This window comes from Brachypodium distachyon, chromosome 1, assembly GCF_000005505.3.
Source record: "Brachypodium distachyon strain Bd21 chromosome 1, Brachypodium_distachyon_v3.0, whole genome shotgun sequence".
Classification (NCBI taxonomy): domain Eukaryota; kingdom Viridiplantae; phylum Streptophyta; class Magnoliopsida; order Poales; family Poaceae; genus Brachypodium; species Brachypodium distachyon.
This window is the reverse complement of record NC_016131.3, coordinates 9,313,681-9,333,981: the sequence shown is the minus strand read 5'-3', so window position 1 is coordinate 9,333,981 and position 20,301 is coordinate 9,313,681. Positions and strand designations below refer to the sequence as shown.

The window sequence follows — 20,301 nt, the reverse complement described above, 5'->3', positions numbered from 1 at the left end:
GTGAGGCTTCTATTAACTAAGAGACGATCTATTCATAAAAGAATAAACAATTTTATCATCATATTTCATCTTTTTCTTCGCATTTATTTTATTATATCCACATTAAGCCTTAATGGTAAGATATGAACTAGAACATAGCTTATCGCATAACATGTCTTATTGTCTTCTCTTAATGACATGAAATGAAGCGGTCGGGCCCGTAAAGGATTTGATCTCTGTGCTTACAGTGCTAGTCTTTGGATCGACTCACTAGCACACATAGTTTCAAGATGTAATATCAAAATACAAAGATCAAAGTAATTTGTACATCGCAAAGATCCAGAATTTAAGAGTACCTTACAACTTTGCATAACCCCATGGGTCAGCATAAATAAAAGAGAGTTTTAGAACAGCGAAACGGTAAAGATAGATGAGCCACAACAACACCACGGGGATAGCATGTTGGAATGTATACTCGTAACCCAAAACACAACGGTACCTTACTCGTCGTCGGAAGCACCTGCAACCTTAAAGGTTGCCACTAGGGGTTCAATACATTGGATGTATTGGCAAGCTCACTAAAGGGATTATAACAGACCTATCAAATACATGCAATATTTGACTGAATGAGATTCAGGCTTTTTGCATGGAAGCAAAACATAGTTTTTCCAACTACAATTGAAGCATATAATTGTTACTCTATTGGACATTGGGTAGACACACCAATGCTCCTGTTAAACTATGGACACCGGATAGACATCGACAGCGCTCCTATGAAATTGGAGTGAGTGAGACCTTCCTCCCAAATCTAGCTGCTCAAATTTGTCCATGACCGGGGAGAGGCTAATTACTTAGTTTGACACTTTCGAGAGGTTGTACACTTTATCCACAAGAAACCAACGTGTTAATGCATTGATGTCCTCAGGGTAGAATAGCAATGGCATCGATTACGATACTTTTCAGAAGTAATCCCCCAAACCACCTGAGAGACCCACGCTCCCACCTACACATTCTACGTCATCACAATCCCTCAAATATGGGTTCCTTACTCCGTCAAGTCAGAGCCCATATTAGCATGTGGTTGTACTGGAAGCAATTAAATAGGAAACTAGTCCAGTCTCTATATACCCCAGGTGGCATTCCACGATTATGCGAACGCAGGCGCTCCCGAATCCACGGTGAGACGACTCATAGAAATAGACCTAACGTTGGATTCCCGCTGAACATCTCAAAGCAGCCCACCCAAGATGGTTCATTGAATAGTTGTTTTAGCCATACTTTGAAAATACTTTTTCAACATCAACATCATAGTATAGTGATCCCAACCAGGTATACTAAAATAGCATGGCTAAGCATTCAACTACTGCTATTGGTGAAAGGGTAATGGCGAGGATAATTTATACTACTAAGAACTCATAGCTAGCATAGATACAATAATAATCCTATCAATGCATTCTACAACAACCCGAATGCATAAGAATTTAAAATAAGAATAGTAGGATCATGGTCAAAGTGAACTTGCCTTCTTCACTAGAGTATTGGTTACACTCGTCACACGAACAACAATCATCCTTCGAAAGAACTAAACAAAACAAACATACACACACATAAACACACAATCCAACACAAAGAAAATATGACATGATGCAACACAAGCATGTGACATGATTTTGGTTTGATTCAATTGAACATGACATCAATTTAATTCAAAAACCCTACTCTCTGGTCCTACTATACAGAGGGCACAAAAACGAGAATTTTGAAAGTTGGTTTCATGCAAAAAAGACTTTTAGAATAATTGATATGAATTAATAGCATTAAAAGACTTTCTGTAAATTGACACTGATAAGGTTGTTCAAATTTGAAAAATAACAGTTCCAAAAGATTCCTCATGAGGATTCCAGAAAGGTGTGGATCAATAAATTTGGCCAAACAGTTTTAAAGTTACGAGTGTTTGAAGTTACAGGGACTTTTCCGCAAATTTAATTTCGGCCGGTGATATGTTTTATTAAAATAGGCTGACACGTGTCGTTTTCTAATTGGTTGATACCGGTTCGGGTCTTAAGTGATCTAATCCTAGCCGTTGAATCAAATCGGACGGACAAGATTGAACCGGGGCTTACCGGCGGCTGCTAGGACTCCGGCGAGGTGAGGCGGCGGCGGCGGCTTGGGAACTCGGCGGCGAGGCGCTCCGGTGGGTTCTCGGGCTCGGGAAAACGGTCAAAGTGGGGCGGCGTGATGAGACAAAGGAGATGGCGGCGGCTGTTCTCCTCGGGGTGGACGGAATTTGGGGCTAGCTCCTTGGGACGATCGTCAGCGGCGGCGAGCTTCGACTTAACGACGATCTGGCGACGCGGTGCTTCAAAAATAAAATAGGTAGCATCAAAAGATGTGCACAGAAGAGTGGAAAGAAAAGGTGCAAGCGGCGGCGGCTCTGACCTTGTGGCTTGTCGGCGGCGGCAGATGCAAAATCCGACGAGAGATTTCGGCAGCGTGGGCACGAGATTTAGTGAGAGAGCATGGGGTAAAGAGAGAGGGGGTCGGGGATTTATAGTGACGCGGACGTCTCGGGGATAAGCTTGCGGCGCTGAAGAATCGGAGGGGAGTTCGTGGGCGTCACGGACTCAGCGTCGCGCGCGGGGAAATCGGCCTGGCCGTTGAAGACGATGACGACGGCTGACAGGCGGGGCCCGCCTGGCAGCAGCTGCGGCTCGGGCGCGCGCGGAGCTGGGCTGGCTCAGCGCTCGGCGGGTAGTGGGCCGGCCCAGTTGGGTCAGTCTGATTCTTTTTTTTCCTTTTTCTTTTCTTTTTTTGTTTATAACTTTTGATTTAGAACTCCAAATCCAACCAAATAAATCCATTTTTTTTGTAAAATCATATCTTCACATGATCTTACTATTGAGGTTGTATTCCCTTCAAAATAAAATGTATAAAAATACTTTTCCCCTAAACTTGCATTTAGGGCTCTGTAACTAATAAAATAAAATAGTTGTCAACTCCAAATTAAGTACTAAAAAACATGGGGTAGCATAACTAATGCAATAAACCCCTTTTACTGACAAAACCTTATTGGGTTGAAATCCAATTCGCAAAAGGGAAATAAAACGCGAGGTTCAAATAAAGAGAAACTTTGTTATTGAGATTTAAGGTTTAAATCCAAGGCTTTAAATGTGATTAAAATGCACAGGTGGCATGATGCTCATGAATGCAAATGCATGATGCAAACTTTTGAAAATTTGGGATGTTACATGAAATGTACAAGAGAAGACAATCTTTTGTACCATTTTACTTTCCCTAATATAAACTTTAGGTGACATACACCCGAGTAATCTTATCTAATGTGATTTCTTAAAAAGGCTTTTAGGTGTTATCGATTTGCATGTGATGTACAATGTATTAGATCCACCAAGAAAGTAAGGAAATGTTGATTAACCATGTGAGTTGGAATAAATAGTTAGATAAACCAGATTATTATAATCCACCATAATACCAAAAGCATCATTGAGCTAGCGAGAGAAAGACATGCACGAAGAAGACTTTGATCATAATGATCTCAAACTTGTAGAGCCTATATCAACATTTCGAGACATTTAATTTTGTAAGGACAAGTCTTGTTTTCCTCTAAATGTAAAATTGTTAAACATTGCTTTTAATCTGAACTTCAAAGTTTATTACCTGTTATAAACGATTTCAACTAGTCGAGTTGTGTGATTAAATTCTATAGACCTTTCCGTGAGAAAAGTTTTTTCTTAAGGAAAAACATAAGATTGCAAATGAGAAAAACAATTAGATTGTTATGAATTTTTATAAACTTTGGAGAAAACCAAGCACGAGGAAAAAAATACTTTTGAGTTCTAATCATGGTTACTTAGCTGTAATGACATTATAGTTTCGTTAGCGCTAAAGGCCAGGTATGGGCATATGGCACTTTATACCGCTGTTTTAGTTAAGGTCGTTATGACGGGAAATAAGCAGTCTATTTTACTGAGCTTAAAATCAGCTATAATTCATGATATTCCCAGCAATTGGAATTGAGCCAAAATAACAGCTACTCCCTCTGTCCATGAATAAGTTTACTTTTAGGTTTTGTTTTAAGTTAAACATTTTAGGTTTGACCAACTTTGTTGTAGCAACACGTATTCCATCAAATCGGTATATTATGAAAATAAATTCGAAACAGATTTAATAATACTAATTTAGTGTCATTTTCCAATTAAGTTGGACATAACTTAATACTTCTGATTTAGAACAAACCTATAAGTACGCTTATTTGTGGACGGAAGGAATATGTCTCCTTTGTAGTCTTAAGCTAAGCCAAGAAATACCAAGTATTTCATAGAAATCAGGAAAAACATATGAGTAGATTCAATTAGGACGGCATCCAAGAAATTTGTTGTGATTTCTCAGTCTTGGAACTTCAGCCAATAGCATTAAAAGTTAAAATGGTTAGCCTAGAAAATAAGAGTATAATGATTAACTAATAGCTAACTCCCTCCGTCCACAAATAAGAGCAAAATTAATAATAGAGCCAACTGCTGGCTATTAGCCATGCCATGTCATCTATAGCCAATCTAATAAGCAACATGTACAATAGTTAGCTATAACGTTGTGCTAATTTAAAAATACTTGGCCCACTTTGTACTCTTACATAGTATCTAGAGCCACGTGCTGCAGTTGGCTATTAGTTAGTAGCCCACCTCTCTTCTCTTTCCTTTTCTCTCTCCTCCAACTAAGCGATGATATAATATTTAAATCCTTATAGCCTGCTTACATCACCTTATTATTCTTGCTCTAAGTGTACGTTTGGGTTTAAAATTTGTCCACAAAAGAGTACTTTTATTTCAAATCACTTTAGACTAAAAAAAGTTGTTTCTCTCTCATTGCACAGAATTAAAATCCAATGACATTTCTTCATGCACTTACCTCATTGGAGGTGGGAAAATTAAAGAAGAGAAAGATTGTGGTTGGCACATTCCCGATCTCACTTCTTAATTTTCTTGAAATTCCCGAACGTACACTTATTTGTGGACGGAGGGAGTATGATTTAAAAATGTAAATGTACAAATTTGTGAAAACTTGCAACCGCTACTTGTACAACTAAAAAAAGGGAATATGTGATAACCTAATTTTCTTACTTCATTGCTATTTTTTCACAAGAGCTCATGGAAGTAGGTTCATCGCGGCATACTCCAACCACCACCAATCGAGCCTTATGTATATACGAGCGATTAGGCCCTCATGTGTCAAGCGATAAAAGAGGTGGGCTACGTTAAACAAAAATTGCCCTATCCAATTGGAACATAAAGTTAAACAGGGACGCAGAACTTTTGGATAAGTCATGCAACGACACTACAGATATGGAGACGGTGACAGGTCTCATTGGCTATGATGATTGGACTACAAACTGTACCCGCTCTACAGGTTCGACGAGTTTTTCTCTTCCTTCCATCTGCTCAGAGAGAGAGAGAGAGAGAGAGAGAGAGAGAGAGAGAGAGAGAGAGAGAGAGAGAGAGGGGGGGGGGGGGGGGTCTGCGTCACTTTCCCGACTGAAATGCAAATAGTAGTCTAATTCAGGCTAAGAACAAGGTAAATACTTCCAAATTTCAATCTAGCCGGCTGAAATACAAATAGCAGTCTAATTCAGGCCAAGAACAAGGTCAATACTTCCAGATTTCAATCTCTTATTAATTAGATCATCTGCGCGAGCATAATTTGCAAGAGGCATTACAGATACAGGAGATCTAATGAAAACAACCAACTCGACATTTCACCTTCTACTGGTAGTTGTTGTTTTCAGCAAAATATTACTATCAGCATGTTTTGCACATCAGATTTCCAGTCGGAGCAGCTCGGGCTCAAAAGCTCACTCATTGATTCCCTAACGTAGATCATCTTCTGCAGGCTCAATTCATCTACATCCCTGCCTTTTGGCTTCTGGAAAACAATTTCTGCCACTGTTTTGTATTACAGCAAGCACAGCAGACTGCTTCGATTTCTTACATCCAGATCCGGATAACATGCCAGGGCTATAAAAAGCGTTCAGCAAGGTAACCATCCACCAAGAACCGGGAAATGACAATTAAACTCATCATGAAAAGTGTATGCTGGAAAAATTTAGCCAGTGGGTGTTACACCAGTTCAAGTGCCAGTTGTAATACATAATAGATAATAACTGTGCCAGTCATTAAGCATTCACGCCATGCCAAACTGAAAACACTAAAACACAAATACATAACTTGACTGTAAAAGATCGTTAGAAGCGATCCTCATAGCGTCCTCCCCTGCTGGGACGGTCATATGGCCCAGGTCTGTCCCTGTAACTTCCTCCATCATAGCGAGCAGGTCCTCCACTAACATAGTTGTCAGCACCGCCTCCACGTGGACCATCCCTGTCATAGCCACCACCAATGCCGCCCCTTGGGCCATCCCTGTCATAACTTGCACCACCTCTTGGGCCACTCCTGTCAAAAGCAGCACCGCCACGCACTGCATCTCTCTCGTAGCTTCTCTCTCGCTCCCTACCATAACCACTTGGCTGATAACGGTCTGGACCTCCATACCTGTCTGCACCAAAGCGATCACCACCAGATGGGTAACGGTCACTGGCATAACGATCACGGCCCCCATCATACCTATCTCTGTTATCAATAGGGTCACGGTATCCATAACGGCCACCATCATAACGATCATCCATGTAACGGTCACTAAACCTATCTGATCCAGAAAAACGGTCTCCCCTGCCACCACCGCCACTGAACTTGGAAGATAATTGCCCAGAACGACCTCCAGCAGGATTAGGGCAGTCACGAGCCCAATGACCAGCACGACCACACTGATAGCAATTGCCAGGGGGTGGGCCATCACCCTTACCACCACGATAATCCCCACGGTCAGCACCACGGTCGCCGCCACTGCTGTACCTTGTGTCATCTGTATTCATCTTAGGCTCCGCCCTGTTCACTGAAATGGTCCGTCCATCTAACTCTTTGGTGTGCATCTCACTAATAGCACTCTCGACTGCCCGTGGATCTGAGAACGTCACAAAGCCAAACCCACGGTGGCGGTTTGTGTGCCTCTCCAGCATGATCTACAATAAGAAATACTCATGAATCAGGCTACATAAAGAGCCAAAAAATAGTAAGCTTTTGACCAGCATGAAATTTGAGATGGAGCTAAGGGCAAGAAAATATTTGATTTCAGTAAATACTAATACGAATCAAAGTACCTAACAGGGTTGGCGCACCATTTCAAGTCATGGACTCTAGCATATAACAACTTATGAAAAGGTTGTCACACAGATCAAACAGGAACATGTGTACTTTGAAAAAAAAACTTTGAAAACAAATCAAAACACTTAGCACAGATGCAAGTGTATTGCAGCCATGGACCCTAAAAATGACCATGTTTCTTTCTTTCCAAATAAATAATCAAAAGCTTAACTATCAATTGAACAGTGGTGCCACCATGAAAATGTAATCACAACATATATAAGATATGAATGTGCAAAATAGATCACACATGTAGCAAAAATCACTTGTGGACAAATTTAGGATGGTTGACAGAAAACAGATCCATTACCTTTGGAGCAGCATTCGGATTAGGTTATTCCAGAATTTCAGTTATTCAACATAATGAATCAAAACTGTCACATAGCCAAGTGTAACTGTAACTAGCTCTGTAACTGAATATATCCCAGACAGCAAAGCGCTTTGTCACTGACAAGCAGTAGAGCAGATGAACATCTGGGCATTTCTGGACCTAAAAAAGTAACTCTGTCTGCTCAAACCAACAATGCTGGCTGCTACCGCATCTAATTTTTTGACCGTGACCCCTACTTACCAGATTCCTCTGGAAATCCTCTGGTGTTTCAATCCTCACTGCACATCTCATACCAACTAAACCGCTTAACCGACTATAAGTTGAAGCAAGCAACTTCCTTTGCCACGGAAATATTACCAACCAACTGTGCCTCAAGATCAAAGGTTCATATCATAGCATACTATGTCTATAAATATAAACCAGTTCAGTAGGTAGATCCGCTATTAAATCCCACTGTAAGGGAGTAGTGAGTTACTCTGCAGGCCTGTCACAAATGTCTGAAGCACTGGCATGCTGGTCTGGCAGATAAGCTCACTTCTTCTAATCACATAAAGAACACATGAAGACCCCAGACAGCATGAAACACGAGTCAAAGGAGGGTGCTGGTTGTGATAAGTGCTAACATAAAAAAATTGTTTCAGCAGCTATCCTCCAAATATCAGTCAATGAGCACTACACAATGCAGTGATGCACCACAAGCAAATCTGGAGATTCATCTCCGCTCACATTTCATCACAAAAGTTACCAACTATTAACACACAGTTTACTGGCTGCAATGAATTAAATTATTGGGTGGCCAAGGTAGCACAGTAAAACATGTTTTAGGACTCACCTTGACGCAAAAATGGCTAAGTGTACAATCCAAAAGGCAAAAGAAACAACTTACATTCGGATGGCCAAATCATGTGCAAAGAAAAGCTGCTACAATTGTTACCAGAGAATAAACTGATCATATGCACCAAAAATACAGCCAGAACATGGTTACAGGCAAGAAGGTTGCATCATGTTTTAACAAACCATTGGCGGGAAACAGAAAAAAAAAATCTAGCCTGCAATTTAAGGAGTACTGACAGAGTAAGCAAATTATGGCACTCACATCAACAGATGAGATTTTTAATTGCATGGATGCCATGGGACGTTAAGTGAGTACATGATGACTGGATAGTGAACACAACCAAACACTAGAACATAAAGCCAATTTACTATGCATCTTATCAGACAATCAAATCAAGTTCAACCTGAAAGAAATGAAAGTTGTTGTCATGTTCCCTTCCGAGAACAATGAACTGCCAAAGTTGATTTCAGCAGCACATGTGAAATACCAATCGGTGAACAGTATGTTGAGCTGTTTCCAAACTGCAGCTCACAACTGACGTGCAGAGAATCACAAAAGCCACAGGTCCACCGCAGGTGTTTCTTGTGAAGTAGTACCAAAACTATTGCAACAGCACCTTGTTTCTTCCATCAGACCACATTCTGAATGAAGATCAAACAACAGCATGACCAACCAAACCTACCCCGCTTACAGGACCAAATTTCACAGATCATTTGCTGCAGGAATCTAACTGTAATGAACAGCATCGGCAAGACCTCTTTGTTACGCAAATTCGACCCTAAGTTTGCTCCTCAAAGTGTAGCGAGTGCCTGCTGCACATAGTACGCCGACAATGGTTCTGTGCAAAGCTGATCCTTTAACAACAAAACAATCCCAGTTCTATCCAACTCCACAAATCAACCTGCCAATGTGGCTTCCCCAAACTATGAGTGGAAGGTAGAAACGAACAAAAGTTGTGAGCATTCCTCATGTGGCCACAAAGGAACACAAAAGTACAATATGAAGAAGTATCCTAAGCAATAAATTCCACTCCTTTTGTTTTATTCTTTTTTTCAGAAGATGGAAGTGTTTGAAAAGATCTAGATCAAGTCAGATTAGTTTCTGATAAAAGTCAGAAACCCCATTACTTTTAGCTAGCGAATTGCAACAATGCTAATCATAGGAAATAATCATGTCAGCTCTTTGTGCCTAGTTCAGATCCAGAGAAAGGTACGAAACCAGCATGATACTATTCCCTGCAAAAGAAGAAAAAAGGAATCCCCCTCCGACCATGTACAACAGATTCATCTTTCTTCCAGCACACCGTCTAATCGCACAGATCTAGCAGCTACATCCATAAAGTAAAAATAAAATATATGCGGCAAATAATACGGAGCAACGCGGAGACGGTCCGATACCTGCGCGTCGACCACCTTGCCGAAGCGGCGGAAGGCCTCCTCGAGCTTGCGTTCGTCGGTGTGGAACGACAGACCGCCCACGAAGATCCGGCTCTCCTCCTTCCCTGCCATTGCCGGTACCTCCGACCTCGGCTGAGATTAGGGTTTTGGTGAGAAGAGGAGGAGACGACAACGGCGACGAAGAGGTTACGACGGAATCGGAAGCGGCAAGAACGAGGGGAGAAAGAAAGAAGAAGCGAGCGCTAGGGTTTGGCTTCCGTCCGGTTCGATTTGCTTGGGCTGTGGGCCACTTGTAGTTTTTATAACTGGGGTTGCAGACTTGCAGTCTTGTCCGCGAGGCCTTGTTGGGCCTTCGTTTATTGTCCGGACGAGTACAGATAGCCCAACAAGGGGCCTTAAAAAATAACTAAAAGAACATATTTTATAGCTGAAAACTAAAAGAACTAAACAGGTTGTTTGTCAGCTATCGTTTCTAATTTATTTGACAGGACTTTACTTGGTTTGAAATTAAATTCTAAATTCAAATATCATGTTTATCCGCAGTATGGCTAAGTGTACAATTCAAAAGGCAAAAGAAACAACTTATATTCTGGACCTGCCTTGTCGCAATAATGGCTAAGTGTATAATCCAAAAGGCAAAAGAAACAACTTATATTCGGATGACTAAATGATATGCAAAGATAAGCTGCTACAGTTGTTACCGAGAATAAACTAATTATATGCACCAAGAGAGGTCGTTTGGTTGGTGACCTCAGAGATATGCCTGAGAAAATTACTTGCCTGATAGGATGTGAATCCTAGAGTTCTATGCCTGGCCAGGCTTGGTTGATATTTTTTGTTTGGTCGGAGCCCGAGCCTTAGAGCTAAAAAAACTACCGAAGTGACTATTTATTGATGTGCTTGGTTGGTTAGCGTCAGGCGATCGATTTTGGAGGCCTGAGCTCCGGCTAACTACGCGATGGATTTTAAGGCCAGGCTAGCTAGATAATTTTACAGGCAGCAACCAAGATGCGCATGCTACTCCGGGCCTCCGGCATCGCTCCAGCCAGGCGATTCAGCGTCAAGACGCCATCCAAACATCTCCAAACAGCCAGAACATTGGTGTTACAGACAAGAAGGTTCCATCATGTTTTAACAAACCATTGGCAGGAAATAGAAAAAGTTTTAGCCTAAAATTTAACGAGTGCGATGGATTTATAACCGTTGGCACCAAGAAAAAGTTTTAACAAACCATTCGCATGGATTTATAAGCGTGCCGGCCATGTCACGTGAGACTCACTTGCATGGACCTACACGATGACACGTGAAAACCTCACCGTCGTCGTGACAATCTGCTCCCTGTCACAGCCTCTGCCGCCCCTCGAGACGCCTTCCGTGTCTCCTCCTTCCACACCTCCCGTGCCCACTCCCCCTCGAGGCGCTCCTGCCATGACCGCCGCCGAAGCCACGCACCCTGCCCCTCTCGCAGCTTCTCCCACGCAGATCCCCATCGTACCCACGTCCATCTGGACCTCTGGACCCGTGGCCAACACGATCACCACCCGAGGCATATCGAACTCCGGAGAAACGGCTTCCCCTCGAAGAAGAAGCCGCCACGAACGGTGAAATCTGAAGAGAACCGCCCGGAACAGCGGCCGGCGTCGGGGCAGTCGGGAGCCCAATGGCCAGGGCGGCCACACGCGAAGCAGCAGCCACCGCCGAAGCCGGCGGCTCTACCGCTTCCACAATAACCATCTCGTCCGCCGTCAGCATTATCAACCTTCGGGTTAGCCCAGAACACCGTAATGGTGTGGCCATCCAGCTCCTGGTTGTGCATCCACATGATGGCGTCGATTGCTGCCCGCGGATCGGAGAAGATCACGAAGCCAAAGCCCCTGCTGCGGCCCGTGTGTCTCTCGGTGATGACCTGCGGACGTACATCGAGAAATTAATACTCAGTGTCAATATCGGGGAACATGACAATCTGAAAGAAAAAAAAAACAGAGGAACTCGGTCGTGTCTACATGCGTAAAAATGTGGCATTCCAATTTCCAAGTAGTAATATTTTATCTGAATCTGTAGAGTGTGACGACTTAATTCAAACTTCAAAGTGGTTTGGCACACCCGGAAAACTTGTACTTTTTCTAAGGAAAAAGAAAAAGAAAAAGAAAAACACGGAAACAGTCACGCAGCTGCAACCTGCAAAGTCTGTAGCGAAGATAGCAGGTAGTAGTACACTGTAACCTGAAACTAAGGGGCTTGCTTTTCTTTTGCAATTAGTCAACTTTATGTTTTTAACGGTGAATTGAACAGGGTTCAGCCAGCGACGATCCAGAAATGGGAAATGCAATCGCCGACTTACAACGAAACATGCAGATAACCCATGTATAACGACCGATCGCACAAATGAAGCATCGCAAACCACACAAATAAGGACAGTACAGCACCTGAACGTGGACGATCTTGCCGAAGCGGCGGAAGGCGCCCTCGACCGTGCGCTCGGTGGTACACCACGACAGGCCGCCCACGAAGATCTGGCTCTCCTCCTTCCCGGCCATGTCTCCCGCGGCTTTGAATCGTGGGGGAAAGAGGACTAGGCCACTAGGGTTCGTGGAGACGGAAGCTGATCGAGGAGGAGCCTTGAGCGAATTGGATGCGGCAGAGACTTTACATCGGAGCACCGTTAAATTTCGTAAATCAACCGTTAGAGGGAGTCAAATACAACTCCCAGATCGACGTTGGTTGGTTGCCATGTACATCGTCTGAATTATGACGAGATTTCCGCTCAAAACCAAACGAGCCTCCAGTCGGGGATCCCATACATCCCGGCGTTTCTGAATCTTACGCTCAAAATCACGCGTTCCAGGAAAAAAAGTATAAGGAGTATATCTTCACCTTTCATATTATCCGTTTATTTCAGATCTAATGGGTGGAATTAAAAGTTCACGAGATACTTATGCATTTTGATTATAGTTACTGAGAACATTTTTTTCTTTTCTAGCCAAACAATTTTAAGGTAATCATTCGGGCTAAACAGATTGGATGAAGATTGAGTGCATGATAAATTGATTCTATAAGAAAAGTAAAAAAAGACCAAATAGTATTTTGCCTTTTTGGCTTATTTTATTTTTAAAGCTGAACATTGAAATGCAGTACGTAGATCAGTTTCATATAATATCTTTTTTCGGTTTTGCTATGCACAAGTCGGCTGAATTTTAGTCAGGATCAATCCACTGATTGTTTAGTCATCGGATCAATTTTGTGCTTTAAATTTCGGAACGAATGATGTAGAGGGATGAGTGTGGAGAGCCTTAGATATGTCTCCTACCTCGACCAAGATAATAAGATTTAAGATTTTTTTTAAAATTCATGCCCGCGAGGCCTAGGCACTTTTTTCTTTTTGCTTTGTACGTCGATGTCAGCTGTGGGCGTAGAGCCATAAATTACGGCAAACCTTGCCACACCACGCATGCATGCTGTTTACTGCCTGCCGCTATCTAGCCATCCAAGAACCACACGTGGCACGGCCCTTTCTAGTCTGACTGGTCGCGAAAGCTTAGCCGGTCTTTTTAACCAGTGTTTGTGTTTACAATACCTCGGAGAAAGGCTAGAAACCAGCTTCTGGTTCTCTCTTCGTCCGGGTGAAATTAAGCATGAGAACTGCCTGACACTCCACATATATAGTTTCGCCCTATATATACATTCCACTGGCTAGCTATTTGTGCCGTTGATACGTGGGTTTCGCTACTTATCAGCACGTACGTGTCACGGCCTCACAGGTTGATGACATCAGTGTATCACAATTTACATGTACACACTACGCTCTAGCAAACATCGATCGATATATGCTGCTACGCGACAAATGACACACATTGGCACATATACGTATGATTTAACCCTTGTTTTCCAGTACTGATCTGGGATCTCACTCTTTGGTCGAATCAATCTTACTGCTATTGGCGTCGAGGGCCTCACCCGTACTACCAGAAGTAGCATCCTTGGTCGTCGTCGTGACGCCAGCAGCACTGCCGGGCGTCGCTGCTTGCTGCGTCCCTTCCACTACTCCAACCATGCCGACCTCCTTGAACTTGCCGTAGAGGTCGCCCCTGTAGAATTCCCTGGTCCTCCACGCAAGCAGCAGCGACACCCCTGCGCCGAGCAGCGTCACGGCGGCGATGATGTAGAAGGACTCCCTGAAGCACCGCACCCCGATACACGTCAGGTCCTTGCCCCTCTTCCCTCCCTGCCGCAGCGCCTCCCTGTCGTAGAACCTTCCGGCGATCCGGACGTTGAGGATGTAGGACCCGACGGGGCTGGCCACGGCGCCGAAGTTGTAGAGCGTGCTGTAGTACTTGAGCCCGAACACCTCGGAGATGATGGCGAAGAGCAGCGGCCACTGCGCCCCGAAGCAGAACCCCAGGATGACCGACGCCGCGTAGAGCCCGTTGCTGACGCCCACGGCGATGAGGAGGTGGCCCACGCAGGCCAGGAGGAGCACCAACGTGAGCGCCAGCGGCCGGGGCATCTTGTAGCGTGCCAGCACGTACTCTGACGCGAACCCGGCCACCACCCGCCCCGCGTAGTTCCAGATGCTGACGAGGGACACGAAGGTGGAGATGCTCCGCTGCGGGTAGCCCAGCGACTGCCCGATCTGGCCCATGTTGTCGATGGCCGTCAGCGTGCCCCCCACGCCGCAGATGGTGGCCACGAACAGCACCAGCATGTCCACGCTGAAGAGCGCCTGCAGGATCGTGTAGTCCTCCCCTCTTGCCGGCGGCCGTAGCACGTCCTGGAAGCACGAGGCCGACGTCGACGACTCTGCCGGCGCCGGTTCTACCGGCGTCTTGGGGTCGTTGTCCACGGTGATGGTCAGATTAACTGGGGTCGGCGTCGGCGGCTGGAGGTAAGTCTTGAGCTCTTGCTGGACGACGATGACGAGCGGGAAGAAGATTAACAGGAGGAGCACGGTGGCCGTGACGTAGAAGGCGGGCTTGGGGAACCCGGGCACCTCCAGCTCCACCACGTTCATCACCAGGAGGTACACGGCGAGCACGATGGACGCGTAGAGGAAGTAGAAGAAGGCCTTCCGCTCCCTTCCGCTCGCCTCCTGGCTCCTCCCCAACGCGCGCGGCATGATACGGATGGTCGGGATGAAGACCAGCGAGATGGCGGCGGGGAGCCACGCCATGAGCAGCACCAGGGACGCGCCGTCGTCCCCGGCGCCGTAGATGGCGCGGTAGAGCTGCGTGAAGATGGCCCCGCTGAGGCCCACGAAGCCCTTGAGCAGGCCCAGCACGACCCCGCGGTCCTCCGGGAAGTTCTTGACCGCGGTCACCAGCGCGCCCGTGTTGGCGAAGGACTGCGAGTTGGCGCCCACGGCGATGTACACGCACATGAGCCACACGGGCGGGCGCGCCGTGCGGCCGGACACGGAGAGGTAGATCATCAGGTAACCGGCCAGGTTCATCCCGGCGCCGCAGGCAAGCACCACCCACGGCGGGGTCACCTCGTTGATGAGCCCCGGCAGGATGCCCACGTTGGCGCCCACGTCCTTGAAGAAGCTCAGCGTGTTGAGCGTCTGCTGGTCGTAACCCAGCGACGTCTTGATCGCCTTGGAGTAGATGCCGAAGATGTACGTGCCCCCCGCCGCCGCCATGATCAGGATCGACGCGAAGAACATGAACCAGCGGCCCCGCAGGACGTGCGACGCGAACTGCATCGTCGCCACTTTTTGGCCGCCGGCGGCGGACACCATGGCGCTTGATTTGGTACTTCTGTAACTTCCTCTGTTTACGTGCCTGCTCCGGACAGGCTAAGTGGACCTAAGCTAACAACTATAATTGCCACGAGTGTGCATTTCTCTACATGCTCTGGCTATATATATGTACTACTGGGTCGATCACTGGTAGATGCAGTGAGAGCCTGTGGAGGGAATAGCGCTGTGGAGTTTCTGGGCTTCCAATTTCGTCACATGAGCAAATTAAGTGGCGTGAGAAAATAAGAAACGAATTTTCTCGTGTGAGATTCTCTTTCGGATTTATGTCTTATTTCCGCAAAAGCTGAAGTGGAACATATCAGAAAACATGAGTGGGTTGTGATTTTCCAACTTTCTAAAATTATCCAGTGACATGCACAACACATCATGACTAATTTAGAAAGGCAGCAATCAGTTATTTAGAAAGCTCCAGTTGATTATCAACTTCGAATTATTCTAAGAGTGTGGCTATTTCTTAGACGTCTGATTTTTCAGCAAAAGGTTTAAATCTAAGTACACAATCAGAAGATTCGTCCATTGCATAACCAGTGACAAACCATCATTGTTGGGACGGATTATTAATTAGGGGAAAAAGGCGAAAAACAAATAAAAAGAACCTGGAGCCTCCATGGTCGATGAAGCGATGGAGACCACGGACAAATACACCCCCACACACTGATAGATGGCACTGAAGATGATATCTACCCGTTGTTTCCTTCTCAGGCCATCCGACGAGGAAACTAGATCCGACATGCATAATAAAGATGGAACAGAAGAACCCGAGAGGCTCCCAAAAAGAACACAAAAGCAAGAGGCACCGTACCACAGACTCCGCCACTTCCAAAAGGAGAGAGAAACCAACACCACTATTGGATGGGCTAGCAGAAATGGCCGCCCCTAACTTTGGTAGCGAATCACACACAAACATGAACACTCTGACATGTACTCCATGTGGGTCCCGGTCGATCTCCGGAAACCCTACTACATCCCTCATAGACCACCTTCACCCTCTTTTGAGGCCGCTGCCTTGATTTGTAAACACCGTTTGCCCTGGCAAGATCCACACCCAGGCTGCTAGACATGCTGACTTGACAACCACAACATCACTTCACCACTCTCACCGGGAGAAGCAAGCTTTTGAAGCCTCTTACACAGGAGTGCAGGGACAGAATTTAGAGATGGGCTCCAGAAGCACCAGATCAGCAAACCCTCGTCGACTCAACTGGAACAATTCTAGGCTGACCGCATCTGCTCAGATCGCCCATGCCCTTGTCTCAACCAGCCACAAACATGAAGCTTCATGTCAATGCTACCCCCCGAGCAGCCGAGCCTCCATGAGAAGCTTGCTCGCCTTCCACCCAACACGGCACACCTTACAGCCGCCTTTGCCTGGCGAAGTCCGTGCCAACAAAAAACGTCGTCATTGCCATGTGTTTTGGGCCACCATCCCAGGTGCCGAGATCCGCCGTGCAAGGAGACACCCGTGGCGATGGGAGGAGGAGATAGGAAGGGCGTCATCAATTAAGGGTTTTTTTCAAGATGCCATAGGATAGGATGGTGACCTCTCTTCTCTGTCTCAAAACAATAACTCCCTCCGGCCGAAATTACTTGTAGAAATATTACATATATCTAGACGCTTTTAAACATAGATACAACCATATTTGGACAAATTTGAGACAAATAATATGGGTCGGAGGAAGTACTAAATTAGGTTGGGTTTATATTCACATTCCGGACCAATGGCGAAGGTGGAATGTTTATATTCGGCCCGGAACTCTACCATAATCTAAATCAAGAAACCTTACAAACATTATCCGAGTCATCTTAATTAGTCTTGCTTAAATGACTAGTTATCTTTTTTTAACTGGAACATGATTGCGTACAAACTTGAATTGGACTGGTCGATCGACTGGTCAATCCCAATATGTAGACCATCATTTTCTTTGCATGCCACGATTAGTAAAACTTTCTAGAATGGAATAAAATCAAACGACAATTCCTAACCCAGCTAGAGCTGAATTTTCACCATGACTAGCAGTCTATTACTCGCAAGTCATGGATGGATTGTCAACCTCCTTTTTTCCTTTTCCTGACGGTACAAAGTACAATAAGACTACTAGTTACTCTATTCGCTAATACTCTGTTTTATGACGGTAACCCGAAGTCCGAACATCCAGCTTGGTGCAAAGAAGCAGGACGCAAAACCCAAATGACATCACGGGAACAGGCCAAAGGGCCCATTTCCTTTTGTTTTAACCACAAGATGTGGACACACGTGCTAATGTCTTCGTTTGCTATCGACTCGATTTGGAAGAACAATTAATCTTGCCATGCACACGCTTAGCCATAGACAGAATATATATATACTCCCGCAGAAGTGATCGATCGTTAGGGATGTAAATGGGCACGGGTTAGAGCCCGTTTATAGCCCTGCCCATAGCAGCCTTCGACAGCAAAAGAGAAAAATCTAAAACTAAATACTCCGCAGGAAGTTAGATAAGCAGGCTTGGCGGCACCATTTACATCGCCGTTGACGTCCATATCGCTCGTCCATGCAATTTTATGTATATGTACGCAATGTACGAGGCAGAAGTTTCGACCTCCTTTTCCGAAGAAAAAAATGTACGCAAAACTGTCGAAAATTACCATCTTCTTTTCGAGAAATTTGTCCGAAATTACCAACTGATCGAACACTCTCAAGCAGCAAGCTTCACCCCAACCGGTAAGTTTCTCCCAGGTCCCAGCTGCAGCAATCCAGCACAGAGCTAGAAATTCCCAATTATGCTGTATTTATCTTGTTTGTTTTGACACGATGCAGTATGTAACTGGACCCATGCATGTTCTTGGCCAGATGAGCCTCCAAACTTCATAATTTTTGTGATACCGTGGACGACGTTATTTGTCCTGACTCCTGACTAATATTGAATATTTATTTTAACTGTTTGGATTATTGATGCATTGATTGCCTTGGTGGTAAAGAGAGAGAGAGAGAGAGAAGGAAGAAGATTAGGCCGTGGCACCGTGCCGACTGCCGCTACCAGGCAAGAATATTTCGAATTTTCAAACGAATAGTCAGCCAACCGCAGTGTGCTACGTTTTGCCTGCCAATAATGCACCAGTATGATACGCCGCCCCAGGGACCAAGCTCGCTAGCGTCTTTCAACTTCAACGTCCCGGATAAGCGCTCATGCGTCTCGTCTCCTCCATCCCCACGGCCTCTTCTTCTTCTTACTCCTTGCATTGCGGGAACAGCGATATCCACACGAGCGTGGGCAAATAAAACTGATGGTGATATTTGATTCCGTGAGGATTTCGCCGACGGCCGGCAAATAATTTAATTTCTTGGCAACGAATAATTTCCTGGCCAAGCATGCAGATGCAGCACTCGATTCACTATTGTACGTCGACGCCTTGCCAGCATGATGGACGCAGCACGCACGCTTGCTGCTGACTGCCGCGCGCTATCCGTCACCGGAGAACGGGAATCAACGCAGCAAGCTGCCATTTCCGAGTCATCGCCAGCAACGCGTGCCGTCTCTTTCTCCGACGACTCATCCAGTAAACTCCCAGAATCTTCTTCGAACAAATAGTCGGCCAACTGCTACGTGCCAACAATTGCTGCTCCCTTCGTCCAACAAAAGATCTTACACATTTTTCAAATTTTGAATGTATCTAGATATGATTTAGTGTATAGAAGCATTCAAATTTAGTCAAACTTGAGACATTTTTTGTTGGACGGAGGAAGTTGAAGAATTGGACACACACTTGTCGTCTGGGGACCGCCCACATTCATTCATTCATTGTTCTGTTGTGGATTCAAACCACTCGCACAAATTGGATTTTGAGTCCAGGGCGCTAAACAAGGATTTCCAGCCCTTTTACCTTTCAGAACGACTCACATAAATGAACCCTCAATGCTTGCTTCCCCACTAAACCTACTACTCCGTATGTGAAAAGGATAAGGGCCCGTTTGGTTTTTGCCCCGTCCACCACGCCAAGACGTTGGCGAGCCAACAAATTGGCGAACGAATCCGCCGCCCTTTTTCGCCTGCGCGTGGGCACAAAGCATAACTAGCGCGGATGACTTTTCAGGAAGTTGACGCGGGCAAGCCAATTTCAAGGCGCTGAACCAAATGATAACCTCGAGAGTGTTGGCACGCCAACTGTTGGCAGGGCAGCTCTCGGCCGCAAAGCAAACGAGCCCTTAGTTCCGGAGGGCCGAGGTGCTGCGTAGAGATGAGTGGCTCACAGGAACGTCATCGGACGGTTTTCCTCGGGCCGGATAAGCGAACCAGCGTTTCTTCGTACCACTGCGTCTCCGTTCACGGTTCACACGACGGCGAGAAAATAATCGACGAATCTTCGCAGCCACGCACGTAGTCCTCGGCTCTGACTTCTGGATCTAGAATAACAATACACTAGCATGAAGACGATAGTGTGCTAGTGCTGGTGTGTAGTATACGTGATCTAGCCATGACTCAGACATTACGTCAGCTGTAAACACTTTAAACTAAGTTCGTTTCAAAAAAGAGACACTTTAAACTAAGTTGGCGATTAACTGGACAGGGTGGACGATCGAGCCAGGCTCGGCGCGCTGGACGCCTGGACCGAGCCCATGGCGAGCTAGCCCGGCTCGGCCCGAGACCGCGTCCCCTTCTGCCCGAGCTGAGCCCACCAAAACGGCTCATTGCGTCTTCGGGCCAGGCTCGGCGCGAGCTCGCGGCCTGAAGTGCTACAGTGCAGCACAGCCCAGAAAG

General features: G+C 45.6%; 3 protein-coding genes across 4 annotated transcripts; all 3 read right to left on the bottom strand.

Annotated features, from left to right (window-relative positions):
- Positions 1-6,042: 6,042 nt before the first annotated feature.
- On the bottom strand, positions 6,043-10,090 carry LOC100827239 (glycine-rich RNA-binding protein RZ1C). Of its 2 annotated transcripts, none has more exons than XM_003561288.4 (2): positions 9,811-10,090; positions 6,043-7,066 (listed from the first exon to the last, which is right to left on the bottom strand). In XM_003561288.4, the coding sequence occupies exons 1-2, from the start codon at positions 9,919-9,921 to the stop codon at positions 6,233-6,235; spliced, it is 945 nt and encodes a 314-aa protein (XP_003561336.1). In that variant the 5' UTR covers positions 9,922-10,090; the 3' UTR covers positions 6,043-6,232. The 2 variants fall into 2 exon arrangements, with proteins under 2 accessions (XP_003561336.1, XP_024313049.1); XM_024457281.1 differs by lacking the exon at positions 9,811-10,090 and adding an exon at positions 7,558-9,300.
- A 1,254-nt stretch (positions 10,091-11,344) lies between these two features.
- Positions 11,345-12,347, bottom strand: LOC100828739 (glycine-rich RNA-binding protein RZ1C). Its single transcript, XM_003559531.1, has 2 exons — positions 12,237-12,347; positions 11,345-11,716 (listed from the first exon to the last, which is right to left on the bottom strand). Exons 1-2 carry the CDS (start codon positions 12,345-12,347, stop codon positions 11,345-11,347), a joined length of 483 nt encoding a protein of 160 aa, XP_003559579.1.
- Positions 12,348-13,335: 988 nt separating this feature from the next.
- Positions 13,336-15,741, bottom strand: LOC100828435 (protein NUCLEAR FUSION DEFECTIVE 4). The gene has a single exon (XM_003559530.4). It carries the CDS (start codon positions 15,542-15,544, stop codon positions 13,715-13,717), a length of 1,830 nt encoding a protein of 609 aa, XP_003559578.1. The 5' UTR covers positions 15,545-15,741; the 3' UTR covers positions 13,336-13,714.
- Between the last annotated feature and the right edge of the window lie 4,560 nt (positions 15,742-20,301).